Source organism: Diabrotica undecimpunctata, chromosome 7 (genome assembly GCF_040954645.1).
Source record: "Diabrotica undecimpunctata isolate CICGRU chromosome 7, icDiaUnde3, whole genome shotgun sequence".
In the NCBI taxonomy this organism is placed as follows: Eukaryota; Metazoa; Arthropoda; class Insecta; order Coleoptera; family Chrysomelidae; genus Diabrotica; species Diabrotica undecimpunctata.
In genome coordinates this window covers 106,177,421-106,192,378 of record NC_092809.1, presented here as the reverse complement: position 1 = coordinate 106,192,378, position 14,958 = coordinate 106,177,421, and the positions used below count along the sequence as shown (strand labels likewise).

Below are 14,958 nucleotides of genomic sequence, written 5' to 3'. Positions count from 1 at the left end.
TTCTCTATCCAACAGACTTTTCCCTGGTATTCGTCCCACACTACTCATGAGTATAAAGTAATCACTCCACTTGGCTAAATGGCGTTATATCAATCTATCCAATAAAGCTTTAATTTAGAAGAACATCGGAAGGCAAATGCTGCTATAATATTTGTTCGTATATAACTAAATATAGTGTACGATCTCCGATACATAAATCGTAAAGTATCGAGAAAGCTAACAAACATACGTTTACAATAGTTTAATACATTCCTCAAGAGTCGATGAGTTCATTGCAAAACAATATTGATTTTATATTCAAATTTGTCGTACATGCATTAAATCAATTGAATAAGTTCATAGGTTAACTTTATTCGCACTTGACAAGTCGATCGATACAAAGGTATTAGTAATCGTTGCTATACTCTTTGTATCTAATTAAGACAATATAATTTAAATCATACAAAATACGATGTCGAATAGTCTATTAGTTAATTTAATTATTTTAAAGTCATTAGAAGCTTGGATAATTATTTTTTTTTAACCATACGTACATTCATAAAGTCAATAATCCTCCTCTGCTTCTTCTTCTTTCTCTTTATAAAGCAATTCTGCTTGTTCATTGGTGGATTAATACCTCTATGGAAGGTTGTCACTCCTTATTTTGCGCGGTCATCCGATACTTCTATTGAATGATGCTCTTGCTATTTTGACCACTTGGGTCTTCCCCATTCTGCTTATGTGGTTACTCCATTCTTTTTTCTGTTTAGTGTCCATTCATTATAAAAGAGCTTATTTCCAAAATGTCTTAAATCCATGAAATGGCGAAACTCACAAATTACAGATTTTTATTTAAGAAAAAAATAATTAAGATACAACTTTATGAAGAGTTCTAGTGTCTTACAAATTATATTGTCAATCTTTATACAGACGTACAAAAATCTTAAGGCTTTGGAAGTGCCAAAATTAAAATGAGACATGACCTGAGATAATAAATTAGTACAAAACAAAATACTACTTACATGCCTGTACAAGAATTATTAGTTAATGATTCGGGAAACATAGTTCAAACTATCCTGTATTGCTGATGATGGGTGATCTTCGGTTTTTATTTTAACTGTTTGATAATTAGCGGGGAAGATTCTTGAGGGGAGAGATGTTAACAAATGAAATAGGAATAAGGTATTATGTGATTGTTTGTTAAATAAAAGTGATGTTTAGAAATGTGTATATATTGAAACGCATTTTCAAATGCGTTTTTAAATGGTAAATAAGTCGTCTTGGTACATAAAAGGTTATTCTAGATCTGAAGAAAGCTATAATGTTTTCAATAAAATAAAAACCTCAATAAAAATCGAAATTTTGGATTTAAGACACTTTGGAAATAAGCTCTTCAGTTCTTATTTCGATTCAATCGTTGTCACAATTACATTATTCATGTCAGTCGTTTATGCTGTAATAAGAGAAGTTGGTCAGATCGTTGTTTATCTTTTCATTAATTAATTATGAGTAGTAATAAAAAATGGATCAATCTTCTCAATTTTGAAAAAACATTGTTTTTTTTTTTTTTTCATTTAGAACATAGTATACTCTAACTATCCTAACTATACATTATATAATAAGCTTATTCTTTTTCAGGCTGCCGGTCTAGAACTGAAAGAAAATCTAGCGACAGGAGCTGCAGGCTGGCCCTACCCCTCAGTTTATCACCCCTACGATACAGCATTCGCAGGATATCCATTTAATGGGTAAGTTCACTTTGTTATTATATCATAAGAGTCCTTTATCCCTTGATAAATTATAGGGCAACCGTATATATCCATTGTGTTCTATCTTATCGCCTGCAATATTTTTGCCCATCAGATATCTTTTATGATTTTATGAATTGATTATATTAAATCGTCGATGGTGTTTATTTTATATAATTTTGCTCTTATAATATACAGTAGTTATGTAGAACTATTAAGGCATGACTACTTTTCACAAAAATACTTTTTGCACATAAAAACTTTTCAGTACTTCAATCAACTTTTGTTGGGTAGGTACATATTTCCGCAAAATAGATATTATGGTTTGTATAACATTTAAATTTTGCTTCAATCAAAACTAGAATCGTTGCAGATAAAACAGTGAATTTGGAATTTATCCATTGCTCCCGTATGTTTTTTTTATAGAGGCTGTATGTTGTAAACCGGAGGAACTGGAGTCAATTGGTTTATTGTATTATATTCCATTTATTCATGATACCCGTTGCAGAATTCTAAATCCCTTTACCAGCTTGTAACGTCTAATGGATGGGTACAATATGTTTTTGGAGTCACTGGGTAGTCCTCAAAAAGTGTTTGCCGAATGCGATCCAGTGCCTCGCAGTTATACAATAATATATTGTTAACTGTTTCAGGTTGTTTACCACAGTCAACAGCTTAAATCTCACTAATTACAGATCTCCCTTGATTCGTATAGATCCACACATCCAATAGTGTCTGTTTTTGCAGTACTTTTGTCCTAGTAATGCTGAGTGTTTGTTCCATATACATTTTGCCATGTGCTTTCTGTCTGTAATATAGTATTTATCTGTAACCAAAAGAGCTTTAGTTAAGTAGTTATTACTAGAATCAACCCAGCTTCTTGACAGATCATTATGGGTATTAAACAAGCGCTTTAACGTATTCCTTTAAGTCATCTAAATTTTTTAGGCACTTACTTTTTATTAATTTTCTTCAATTTGAATTATATAATCTATGTCGTTTATAGACAGAGTGTACAAGACAAAAATTCGTCTCACAATAACGTATGGAAGCGAGACATGGACTCTGAACCAGCGGAAAACGACAAAATTACTGGTACTGGAAAGAAAGATACTGCGGACTATCTATGGGCCTTGCAGAGAAGAGACAACAGGAGAATGGAGAAGAAGACACAATGATGAACTCCAGACAGTCTATGGAGATGAAAACATAGTACGTTACATTAAAGCAAACAGAATAAGATGGGCGGGCCACGTACTAAGATCGAGTGACGAAAGACTCCTGAACGAACGACACATTCTGGGAAAGGCCCGATGGCAGAAGGTCAGTTAGTCGCCCAAGAAAGAGTTGCAAGGACGCAGTAGCCAGTGATCTACGCAAAACGAGAATACAGCAATGGGAAATAGCTGCTCAGGACCGACAACAATGGAGGGTAATAGTAAACGCGGCCAAGACTCACATAGAGTTGTAGAGCCAAATGATGATGATGATGATGATGTCGTTTATGCAATACCGCAAAAATTGGTTCGAAGCACGTGTCAACAAATTTTTATAAGCTTTTCATGCTCACTTTTAATGTATTACCAACCTTACGGCAGATATTTAAACTCATCCATACATTGAAATTTTTAGTTATCTTTATTGAAGATTATTGTATTTAGGATATATTTCCCTACAAACTTTGCACATTTTATGCGATCATATTCATTTTCTGTGTTTCTGTATACCATGTTCACTTCCTTAATTAACCATTAATCATCTTAATTTTAAAATCTAATAATATTTTCTTTAGTGTTTCTGAGACAATTAATTTTGTCTAAACTTAAAGCAATCTTTTTTTTCTTAAATGTTATACATTCATTACAAGCAAGAAATTGATTTTTTAATAGAAATATTATACACAACACTTAAAGTGTATGTTCGTTTTGTAATTGCATTCATTACCTATGTGTATATTTTATGGTAATTGCCAATAAATCAAATTTTATTAAAAATATTCATAAAAACCGACAAGTCGCTAATGATACCAATAATTATGAATACCTCTACTCGAGCCTATATGTCTCAATTAAGTTAGTGTCATAATTATGTAATTTCTAATATTACTGTTTTTCACCAATACATATATTTGTAAACAAATCTTTCCTCCAAGAATCCTCCTGATTTCAGCAATGGTTTTGCTACGGCCTTGATGAATTGGGACACCGAATATATATATTATATAAACAGGAGTACAATTCGTCAAACTTCCCGTATGAATTGGTATCAATAGACTTCCAAGAAATAGCAATAAGGCTACTATAATAGGTGGCGCTTTTTGCAGCTAATCACTGGAGAAGTGAAAAAAAAACAGGACATATTTGCTGGCTTTCCTTGTGTGAGTTTAAATCTACTCGACTGTCTGAAGATGTATGGCATACAGAAATATATATACAAGCTATATGTTCCTGAAGGAGCTGAAGCTGGTAACAAAATATGAATAGATGGTAACAAAAAGGCAAATAGTGTAGCTAGGTTTGCAGTAACCAGTACAGCCGCATCAGTGGAAAGTCTAACGGTGCATTTAGATTTAAAACCTTACTTAAAAGCAAAATTGCACGAGGTTTGGCAAAACCAATGAAATAGAAGCACCACTAAATTGATAGAAATTAAATCTTCCGTCCTTCCATGGAACTTCTGGCCTTCAAAGCGACAACATCAAGTCCCAATAACACGTCCCAGATTAGAACACACTTACATTCCAAAAACATTAAAGGAACTTTAGAAGATAAATACGCAGCTGACTTGATAGAATTCTTAAATAAAATTAAAAAAAAGTAGTATTTAACATTAATAGTATATTTAATTTTAATAGTATTTGATAATCTATATATTTAATGCAATCAATCACATATTTAAACACTATTGGGAAAAGAAACTTACAGAAAATATATCTTTGTAAAAGGGCAAATTGTAAAATGTTGTTTAAAAACGTGTTTAATGTGAAAACGATTGGAATTATAGGAAAATCATAAATAAAATGGACCCCATAAGAGACTGATAAATCAACGCGTTAAAAGCCTGCTTTTATCGTTTGAATTATTTATTCCTGAGATCTCCGTCATTGACTTTTTCCACTCCCCTATAAATGGGCTTTAAAAGTAGAGGTTGCATTTCAATTAAAAGTGTATATATCTGATGATGTATTCAATGAAATAAGTGTCGCTATGAGTCTCCCCGTGGATTTGGGAGCCAGCGTGGCATTAAATGGCAGGGGTGCACTCCAGCTTGTTATCCTCCTAAATAATAAATGGGCTCTCGTTAGTGAGCCCTATCTCTCTATTTTCCCTCAATCATGTTGACCATCCAGACTATTAACTTGTGGACGTACATTTTGACACTTCCAATATTTTAGTTTTGGAAAATATAAATGACAAGTGGGATGTATTGTAGTGGGTATTAAGGGTAGTAAATATCTGGGATATCAAAAAATTACATTAGATAAAGTAATTTTTTTTTATTTCGAAAATATGTGTCTCGACAGCTAATGGTCATTGACACAGGTACAATTTACATTTATGTTTACATGGTTAATACTTTACATTGGGTACAAATTAGTTACAATACATTTTTTATAATACATTTTGTTTCAAATTAAATTGTATAATTTTGTGTTTTTTAAAAAGTTTAATACATTTTCATAGTTGCTGCTGTTTGAGATAAATATGTCTTTTAGATTATTATCAAGATTGTATTTTCTTCTGGCCTCTTGGTAGTGTTGACAGTCAAGAAGTACATGAGTTACAGAAGTCGTGGTGTTGCAGTACTGGCACAAAATCTGATTACTGGAATTCATTAGGTGTCCATGTGTAAGGCGTGTGTGCCCTATTTTCAATCTTCGAATGATAGATTTGTCCTTTCTTTTCATTGGTTGGAGCTGGTGGTAGAAAATGTTTGGTTGTAGAACGCCTAACTTGGTATTGCTTCTTTTCCAATGATCATTCCAAAGGTCCATTATTTTATGTTTGAGTTTTCTTTTTAGATCTGATGATGTTTGAATGTCTGTTACGTTTGTTACGTTTGAATGTTTGTTACGTTAAGAGAACATGCTTGTTTTGCTGCTTGATCGGCTTTTTCGTTACCTGGAATACCAACGTGTGATGGGACCCACAATATCGTTATTGTAATTCCATTATTTTTAACGCGATTACACTGGATTTCTTGAACTATTGGGTGGATAGAATGTACGTTTCTTATGGACTGCATGGAGGACAGAGAGTCCGTACAGATTGCTATAGTTTTATCATCGCTGAGTGGAGTTTTCACTGGTTGTAGTATTCCATATAGATCAGCAGTATAAATACTGCAATTGCTGGAGAGTCGAAACAAGTTGACGGTGGTTGTAGTCGTTGTAACAGCACAGCCAACACCTTCTTCAGTCTTAGATGCGTCTGAGTAAAGGATCTTATCGAAGTTGCATTGATGTAGTATTTCATACAATCTTTGTTTGATAACGGAAGGTGATCTTTCATTCTTATTATATTTGGATAATTCGATATTGAAATTTGGAAGTTTACATATCCATGGAGGAGTTTGAGGGACCGTGAAAGGGCTGGTCGACAACAGATTGATATCTAAATAAGGAATTAACATTTGTATAGTGGACGGTACCATTCTAGGATTATTAGTAACTGGTAATTGTCTATTACAGATGAGGTTAGTAAAAATTTATAAACCAGAAAATTGTTTAATTAGAGAAGCTTTGGAAATTAATCTTGTATATGTTGTGCAGTAATTTTTCTTCAAGGATCATGTCCTCTGAGAACGTAGACTAAATCGATTTTATCTTTTTCTTGCATTCAGCGTCTCATGTAATGATTGCTGATCAACATAACTATTTGCACTTTTGAAACTGCTGCACGAAATAATTCGATCTTATATCATTCTGAAGCATTCACGAAGGTTTCGCAGCTAAAAAATTCTTCCACGTTCTACGCTTCTTCGTCCAACATCCTTCCTTTCATTAAAGAAGTGCCTGATTTGTATCTCTATCCGTCCAGTTTACTCTAAGAACTTTTTATTTGAGTTTAGTTTTTTTGGATTACTGGTTCAGCTAACTAATTTTATCTCCATGGAATATATGTCTATTCACAATCGAATTTAAGTAACCACCCTTACTATTGTCTATTAAAAAATTTTGTCGTCTTTTTCATTGATTAGCAGGTTTAGTTATCCATTTTTCACTGTAAATAACTTTTTTTTGTACCTTAAATGATGATTCTTGGGTAGATAACGTCAGGTCGTCGTTCACTGACAAAATAAACATGCAGTTCACTGCACGTGTTCCTTTGTGTGTAAGTTAAAGTAATTATCAAAGTTTCTTCAGTACTGGGGAAATATGGAAGCAGAAAATAATACAGTATTATCTAGTGGCGAGAGAAAGATGAACCAAATACACATCCAAAACTTGCCGTAAAAGAAGCGAAAGAGAAAGGTATGGGACATAGAAATTACAAGGTGACAGTAATAGCTGAGAAAAAAGTAGCAGATGATTGGAGTTACATAATGTTGTTTTATATTACTGTGTCCTTTTTTTAGATATAAACGGCCTAAATGTTTCCAAAAAGTTTGTTTGAAAAAGAGTGAACGTATATTCACAAAATATACGATAAAAACGAGCAAGACGCGTACTTGGCTAGTCTAATAACAATAAAGCATATATAGCGTAACATAGAAAACGTAATGAAAGAAACAAACTGCATTGTGCTGCATATTCGTACAAGTTACGATGTTTTAGTATGGAAAAGTATGTTTGTGTCAAAGCATTTGCCAGCATTCCTCTAGTCTAAAAAGAATTCAGTTATCACTAGTAGAAAAAGGTTGTGCACCTAGAGATAAGAGGGGAAAACATAATTGCCACCCTAGAAACTACAGCAAAGAAGCTACAACCCTCATAATGCATGGCATACGTACATTTTCTCCTATGCAGTCACATTACCCTCAAAATCCGAATGAGCTGTACCTACCATCAGAGTTAACAGTAAAAAATATGCAAAGGCCTTTCTGCAGAAATACCTCCTTAACGTCTCCTACAAAATGAATTGGAAAGTATTTAAAACAAAATGTAATAGTAAATTTGGCTTTCCCTATACCGACACATGTGCGGAATGTGACAAATTTGAACATACCTTAAGCAACAAGAATATTTATGAGGCCGATGCAGCTTCTTGCAAAATACAAAAGGAACTTTATCTAAAAAAACTAATGCATTCTATGCCAAACGCAGCAACAAGGAACAGGCAAGAGCAGGCGGAATTACTTCGCGAAACTAATCAAGAAACAATGCATACTACTTTAGGACAAGGACAAGAACTATACCATGTTACACTTTTTATATGTATGAGTTCATGTGTTAAAAATGTTTGATGCCATAACTTAACTGTTTGCTATACGAGGGCATTCCTATCTTCCCAATGACCAGGATTTATCTCTTATCTCAAAAAAAAGCGGAAAACCAAACGTGCTAAAACTCGCATTTTACAAGCAAAAGCTAAACCGTCTTCTTTTAGACTTTCAAAGTGGATAGTTCAATGATTTTTAATATAAAAGGTGCAACTGACAAATTGTCTTATAATATCCAAACCCAGCAATTAACATAAAAAGTGTGAGAATGTTAAAAATCGAAAATACTATCAGATTCATTCGTCTATAGCTATAGTGTTCTATGGCGTTCATCACTTGTAGTATCAAAAATACAATAAAAAACGAAACTTGCAGCATGCATATGCTCTACCAGTAACCATTAAGAAGACAACACTGGATACTCTTGAAAAGCTTTTTCCTCTTTTACATGACCACAGCAACAGAGCATTTTATGAATACTTGATAAAAAAGCTAGATGACCATATTGACCATAGCACTTGACGGTTTTGATAACACGGTCAACAACACGGATAACAGCAGTAACTGCGAAGACTGAGTATGCTAGTAGTAAAGTTTTTAATATTTTAATGTTTCTTATAGTTTATATTTACTTTTTAGTTAATAATAAATTTATTGAACTTTCACGTTCATGATTTGTACGGGTATCACAGTATAAGATGTTCCTAATCTGATTTCTAGCTCTTAACAGCAGTGTCACGTGCCACTGGCTCAGTTCAGTTTGGGAATCAAATATTCTTACAGCATACTCGAACCTTTCTAAGTCATTATCGTTGATACATTCTGCTAAACACACAACTAGTTCATATTCTCTGGACATTTAAAAAGGTGGATATATGTAAATGTAAGTAAGTAATCTTTTTGTAACACTAGCACCAGCGCAAAGAACACATATGGCACATTTGAAAAAAGTATTCATTCGCTACGTGTTTCCTTGTTGAGCTAGATAATTCGAAACAAGCGATTCCTTCGTGGATTTCGTGGATTGCCTTAACATAATCTGATGCCAAAGCAGCTCCTTCTGCGATTTGTTCCAAACATTTATTTGACGCCCAATATCGTTCTGATATTGCTTCATAATTTTTAGTCACAGCACTGTATTATTAGTTTTTAGTGTTTGCATTCAGGATACCTGTTCGTTTTACTTTTAAAAACCTCACATTTGTATGTGTATTTTTTTTTAATTTTCTACATATTCTTATGAAAAAAAAATTATGAATGATAATACAAACTATCTTCTATTTGTACACCAACTAAATTTATCAATAAAAGAATCTACACAAAATGGTAATAGTTTTTTCATTTTCCAAAATATGCTAATTTTGAACTTATGAGGTTTTTCCGAGAAACGTCTCAATTATATATTTTTTATTTGAAACATTTTTTGAGTAAACGATGTCACTTAAGTGACAAAACTAATATGAAAACAGTGTTTTTATGGTGTGTTAAGAGGGAACTGCCGTTTTGATAAGTTACTTAATAATAACTCAAAATACACTACAACAATATGAGAAAAGTTAATGTAATTCAGGTACTGCACATGCATTATTTACGGATAAGTGGGCAAGTTATAAACAGCAACTTCTCTTATTATTATGGATATGACGCGGTTGGTCATTCATGTAAATTGATAATATTATATACGTAATAATGCGCTGTGTGTGGCGAATTCTAAGAAATAGTTGTAATTAATTACAGAATTAGTTGTTGCTATCTTATCACGATGTGGCATTATTTCAATTACTACACATACAAACAAAATATTTTTATTTGCTTGACATTAATTACTAAAAACAACTAACACTAGGCAATTATTCATAATTAGTATTAAACTTTGTGTGGCCTCTCAGTAGATATGGATATACCGGATGAATATTATAAAATATGTATATTAGATGTTATTCTGAAAATCACGTGATTTTTAACGGCTTTTTAAGAAGTTTTTCCGTACCATGGAAGTGAAGTTTTTAAAACAAATAGTCCCAATTTGCCGAGAATATTTTACTTTATTTTGCAACAAACTGTAACTGCTGATCTGCTTAATTTAGAAATGTACAAACTAATTATACTTCCATATAGGTAATGTACAAAGATTTATTAAATTTGCAACCTAAAATGAGTATTTTGAATATGGACATAAGAATTTTAAATATGGATACTAAAAATAATTTCTTGTTTTGACATAATTGTAGCTTTAGTAATAAATTAAAAAAAATTCTCTAGGCTAAAAATATGGAGTATATATTGTAGGCAATGCGTAATAAAACTTGTTAAAAGTTCAATATTTGAAAACTTTATTATGTATGAAAATTTTTAAAACAATTTATTATAAGTTTCAATGAAACAAAGAAATATTTTACATTCTGTTTTGTAATTGAACTTTGAGAGTTCATTTACAATTAGGATATTTACATCTTTCTTTTCGTTCAACATATATGACTGAATGACTCATTTGATCTTTTCTATATAGCATCTTCGATTCTTCGCAAAAAATGGATGCTGTTGCATGGTATTTGTTTTTATTTTCCTCGTATGCCGTGGACACATTGGAACTAATGGACGCCCTCTTGTAAAACAGTTGCCATATTTTTCAAACAAAAGGTTTAAGAAATTCCTGCTTTCAATTCTAGTACAGCTAACTCTACTTTTTTTGGTTTTTAAAGGATTGCAATCTCTTCTATATAAAAGCCATGCTTGAACAACCATAATGTCAAAAAAACGAAAAAAGAATGTTTGATACCACTTCTTGGACCTAATCGTTATTCTATATAAGACAATAAGCGAATCTAACAAATCAACGTCTCCCATACTCTTATTGTATAAAATAATGGATGATGGATAATCAATATCAATATATTGTTTAGATATACGGTCTCATCTCTTCTTTTTGTCGCATGGATACGCTCCTGCGTATAAGCTTAGAATAGTAACACCTCTGCTATTAACCACTTCACCACAGTCAGAGGAACATTACCGATAATAGTTTTATGTTTCAGAAATGAACCTCTCCATTGTTTTTTATTTATTTGTCTGATATCAGTTTACAGCCAGCGAGTCTATTGCCTGACAGTTCCTACACACTATATACCATTCTTTGGTAATTCTAACTGCAATTTGATGTATTTGAATATCTATTAAATTATGATGTTCTGTTTCTTTATAAATTTCAAATTTATACATCAAACAAGAGGAATGAGATAAAACAAAAAATTTTGAATTTCCATTTTTTCGTTTCTTTTGGGTTGTACTGCTTGAGACTGCTTCTTCCTTTGAAAGGGACAATTTGCTCATCCATTAATAAAAACTCTACAATGGGAATTGTAAAACATACTTCAGTCACTTTAGTGATCAATGGTCTTGTATAATTTATCATAATCTGGAGCCTCCTTAGATGTAAATTTTTTTTATACTCTCAAATCGGTTTCGATTAATTACCTCAGCTACTTGAGTTATCCTTATGTTTGGATTCCAGAATATTAGTTGCCTCGATAATTTATATATTGACATAGCATGACAGAAAAATAAATTGTTTCATTTCAGTTATTCTTACTGCAAGTGGTTTGTTGGGATTTTATTGGATACAATACAAATTAGACTGCTTAATCAAAACTTCAAAACGTTAGTAAACTATTCTATTGATTGTTTTACCTTGTTTGCTATAGGTAGATTACCTTTCCATTTCGGAGGAGGTAAGGAAATTTTTATTTTATGGACGTTTCAGTAAAAAAAATCTTCTCCCTTATTTTAAGCGTTTTTGCCCTAAAAAAATATTGATATTAGAAATGTAACTCGAGAAAAAAGTCTAAAAAATATACTTACAAATATGTCTCTATTGTCAGACTGTATATACGAGGGATCATCTAGCATCATCTTTGTCTAACTCACCTTTTCGAGAATCATCTGGCACTGATCTTATAATAATACTAATGATTCTGTCCGTCACCATGCGACGGGGATCCAATCAATTGCCATCTACAGTCATTTCACTCAATTTTGTCTGAATTCCTCCTATTTAGGGCTAGGATTTTCTATTTAACTTTCAAAACAAATAAGTCACTTTTGGAGAATAGCTGAACTTTTGCGTAAAGTCGTCTTATGAAATCGATTTACGTACAAAAACCAGCGTAATTCTAGTTTGGCAATTCATTTGTTAGGAAAGCTCGAGTTTTGTATTAAATTTTTTACCGATCACCAAAAGAGTTAAAAATTAAATTTTTAAAATAATAAACTTCTTCTGGAAGTTTGGAAGTTCTTATGGAAGATACACAATGTGGATTCAGGAAGGACAGAAGCACGCAAGACCACATATTCACAATAAGACAAGTAAGTGAGAAAGTAATCAATAAAAATAGAGAAATACATACATGCTTTATTGATCTGGAAAAGGCGTTTGACAGAATACAAAGAAAGGACGTATGGAGGACATTAAAGGAAAGAGGAGTTGACAGGATAACAAATGATGTAATAAAGGATATGTACAATAATAATACAAATACGGTGAGAACCAACAACGAGGAATTCGAAGAATTTACTACAAGTCAAAGCGTCAAACAGGGATGCGTGTTGAGCCCACTGCTGTTCTCAGTGGTACTGGATTAAGCAATAAAGAAAGCCAAGAGAAGAATGAGAAAACTAACATTAGGATACTGGCAAATGAACCAGACTCAACTATCAGAGCTTCTATTTGTAGACGACATGGTTTTGATAGCAGAAAACAGAGAAGACCTACAGAACAACCTTGAAATCCTAGAAGAAGAACTGTTAAACATAAATATGAAAATAAATACAGAGAAAACAAAAACAATGATAATTTCAAATAAGAGAAAGACAGACGCAATACAATTAAACGGAAAACAACTAGAACAAGTGGAACATTTTAAATACCTAGGAGCAATAATTGAATCAAACGGTAAACAAGACATGGAAATAAATGAGAGAATGGGACGAATAGGAAGCTTATTTAACACTATGAAAACAACATTTTTGAGGAAAAAAGAAATACCGGAGAAGGTAAAAACGGCAGTTGTTAAATCAGTAGTTAGACCTACAATCATGTATAATAGAGAGTCATGGACATTGACCGGGAGACAAAAATCTCGAGTCAATGCTATGGAAATGAGGTTCCTGAGGAAAATAGCAAGCAGAAAGAGGACAGACAAAATACGTAACGAAACAATCAGACAAAACCTAAAACTAGAACCAATAAACGAAAAAATAGTAGAGGGGCAACTAAGATGGTTCGGGCACGCGTGTAGAATGTCGAATGAAAGATTAACAAAACGAGTGTTTGAAACGAGAGTGCAAGGGAAAAACAAACGAGGAAGACCAAGAGTTACATAGGTGGGTAGACGAAATCAGAAAACAAGTTGAGAAGAAAGGATTGACATGGGAAAGTGCACGAAATCTAACACAAGACCGGAAAGCATGGAGACAACAATGCAAAAATTAACTCCACCAGCCTTACACCTAACGGTAGAAAGGGTTAGGACTAAGTAAGTAAGTAAGTAAACTTCTTCTATGAAAGGGCCGGTCTTTTCACCTCCAGATAAATATTGTACTATCTGACATATAGTTATCTGGAGGAGAAACATTTATTCGTAGAATAAAAGGTACCCTTCTTTTTACGTCAAATTATATTGCGGTTACTTACCTGTATAATAAACCTAAAATTTATTTCATATAAATGTTTTAATATATCGTTGGACTATACAATTTGTGGTGACAGGAATAAATTAAATTAGGTAAAGAAAAGTTTAATAACGAATAAAAAAATGATAAAATGAAACAAATTAATGATTTTTCTGAGGTTTCTGCATAACACTAAAATATTATATAAAGTTAGCTTCATTTTCAACGTCAGAAAGTTCAATAATGTCTTCATTAAGCAATACATCTTCAAAATTGTCTCTATCGGTAGGTTATAGAATGTTGCTGTGGATTAGAACTGTTGAATATTTTCAACTTTACAGCCACTTCAATTGGATAAAATAGTAGCTAAACCTTCTCTTCCATACATACAAAGTTCTGTTACATAACTTGTTTTTAATTTGTAATTCATTATAGAAATTTTCTTTATGGTTTGTTTAGAGGACTCCTTAAAAATGGCTTCACTGTCATAATCAGAATATCCCAAGTACAATAACAACTCATTTCTATTATCTCCATTTAACCTGTTTTTATTATTAGGATTATGAAAACATTGAATGCTTAAACTAAGTGAAGAAAAATAGGTATAATACCTACTTTGAGATCACTATCGGTTTATTTAACCTTAAACCTCTTAAAAAATTCTCTATCATTACAAAAATTAAAATGGTCGATTCTGCCTCAAATATATCTTCGCACTAAGTTTATAAACATTAAACATCAAACTGTTCGATTTTATTAAATCTTCTTATACCGGATCCATGTCTCTCACCTACAATAAACAACAATATGTAGGTTATATTTTTGATTTCGCTATAACCTACAACATAATAACATACTACAATAAACACAATTTATCTTCCAGCTAACTTCTTATTCGGCACTTTATTTGGTAAATAAGTATTTTATATTTTATCTGTCGAATAAGTTTATTTATGTCAGTTGGTAGTTCAGATTTCTTTCCTAGGTGGCGCTAGGTGTTTAAATCTAAACTAACATAAAGCTTTAAAATATTTTGTTGATTAAATATTATCTTAAAATTACAGCAACACATATTTTTGTCAATTTTGCGAAAAAATAGTCGTATTATTAATTATATTATTAGTATTATTAATTAAACGTATCGTTTCAAGAATAAAATATGATTGACTTGAAATATCAGTTG

At 32.2% G+C, this 14,958-nt stretch overlaps 1 protein-coding gene across 1 annotated transcript in view; it reads left to right on the top strand.

The window, feature by feature from the left end:
* The window catches only part of mirr (iroquois-class homeodomain protein mirror), a 148,385-nt gene that overhangs the window by 80,370 nt on the left and 53,057 nt on the right, over nt 1-14,958 (top strand). Inside the window, exon 3 of the mRNA XM_072537946.1 lies at nt 1,618-1,727. Within this exon, the coding sequence (XP_072394047.1) occupies nt 1,618-1,727 (110 nt within the window). The remainder of the gene's footprint in view (nt 1-1,617; nt 1,728-14,958) is intronic.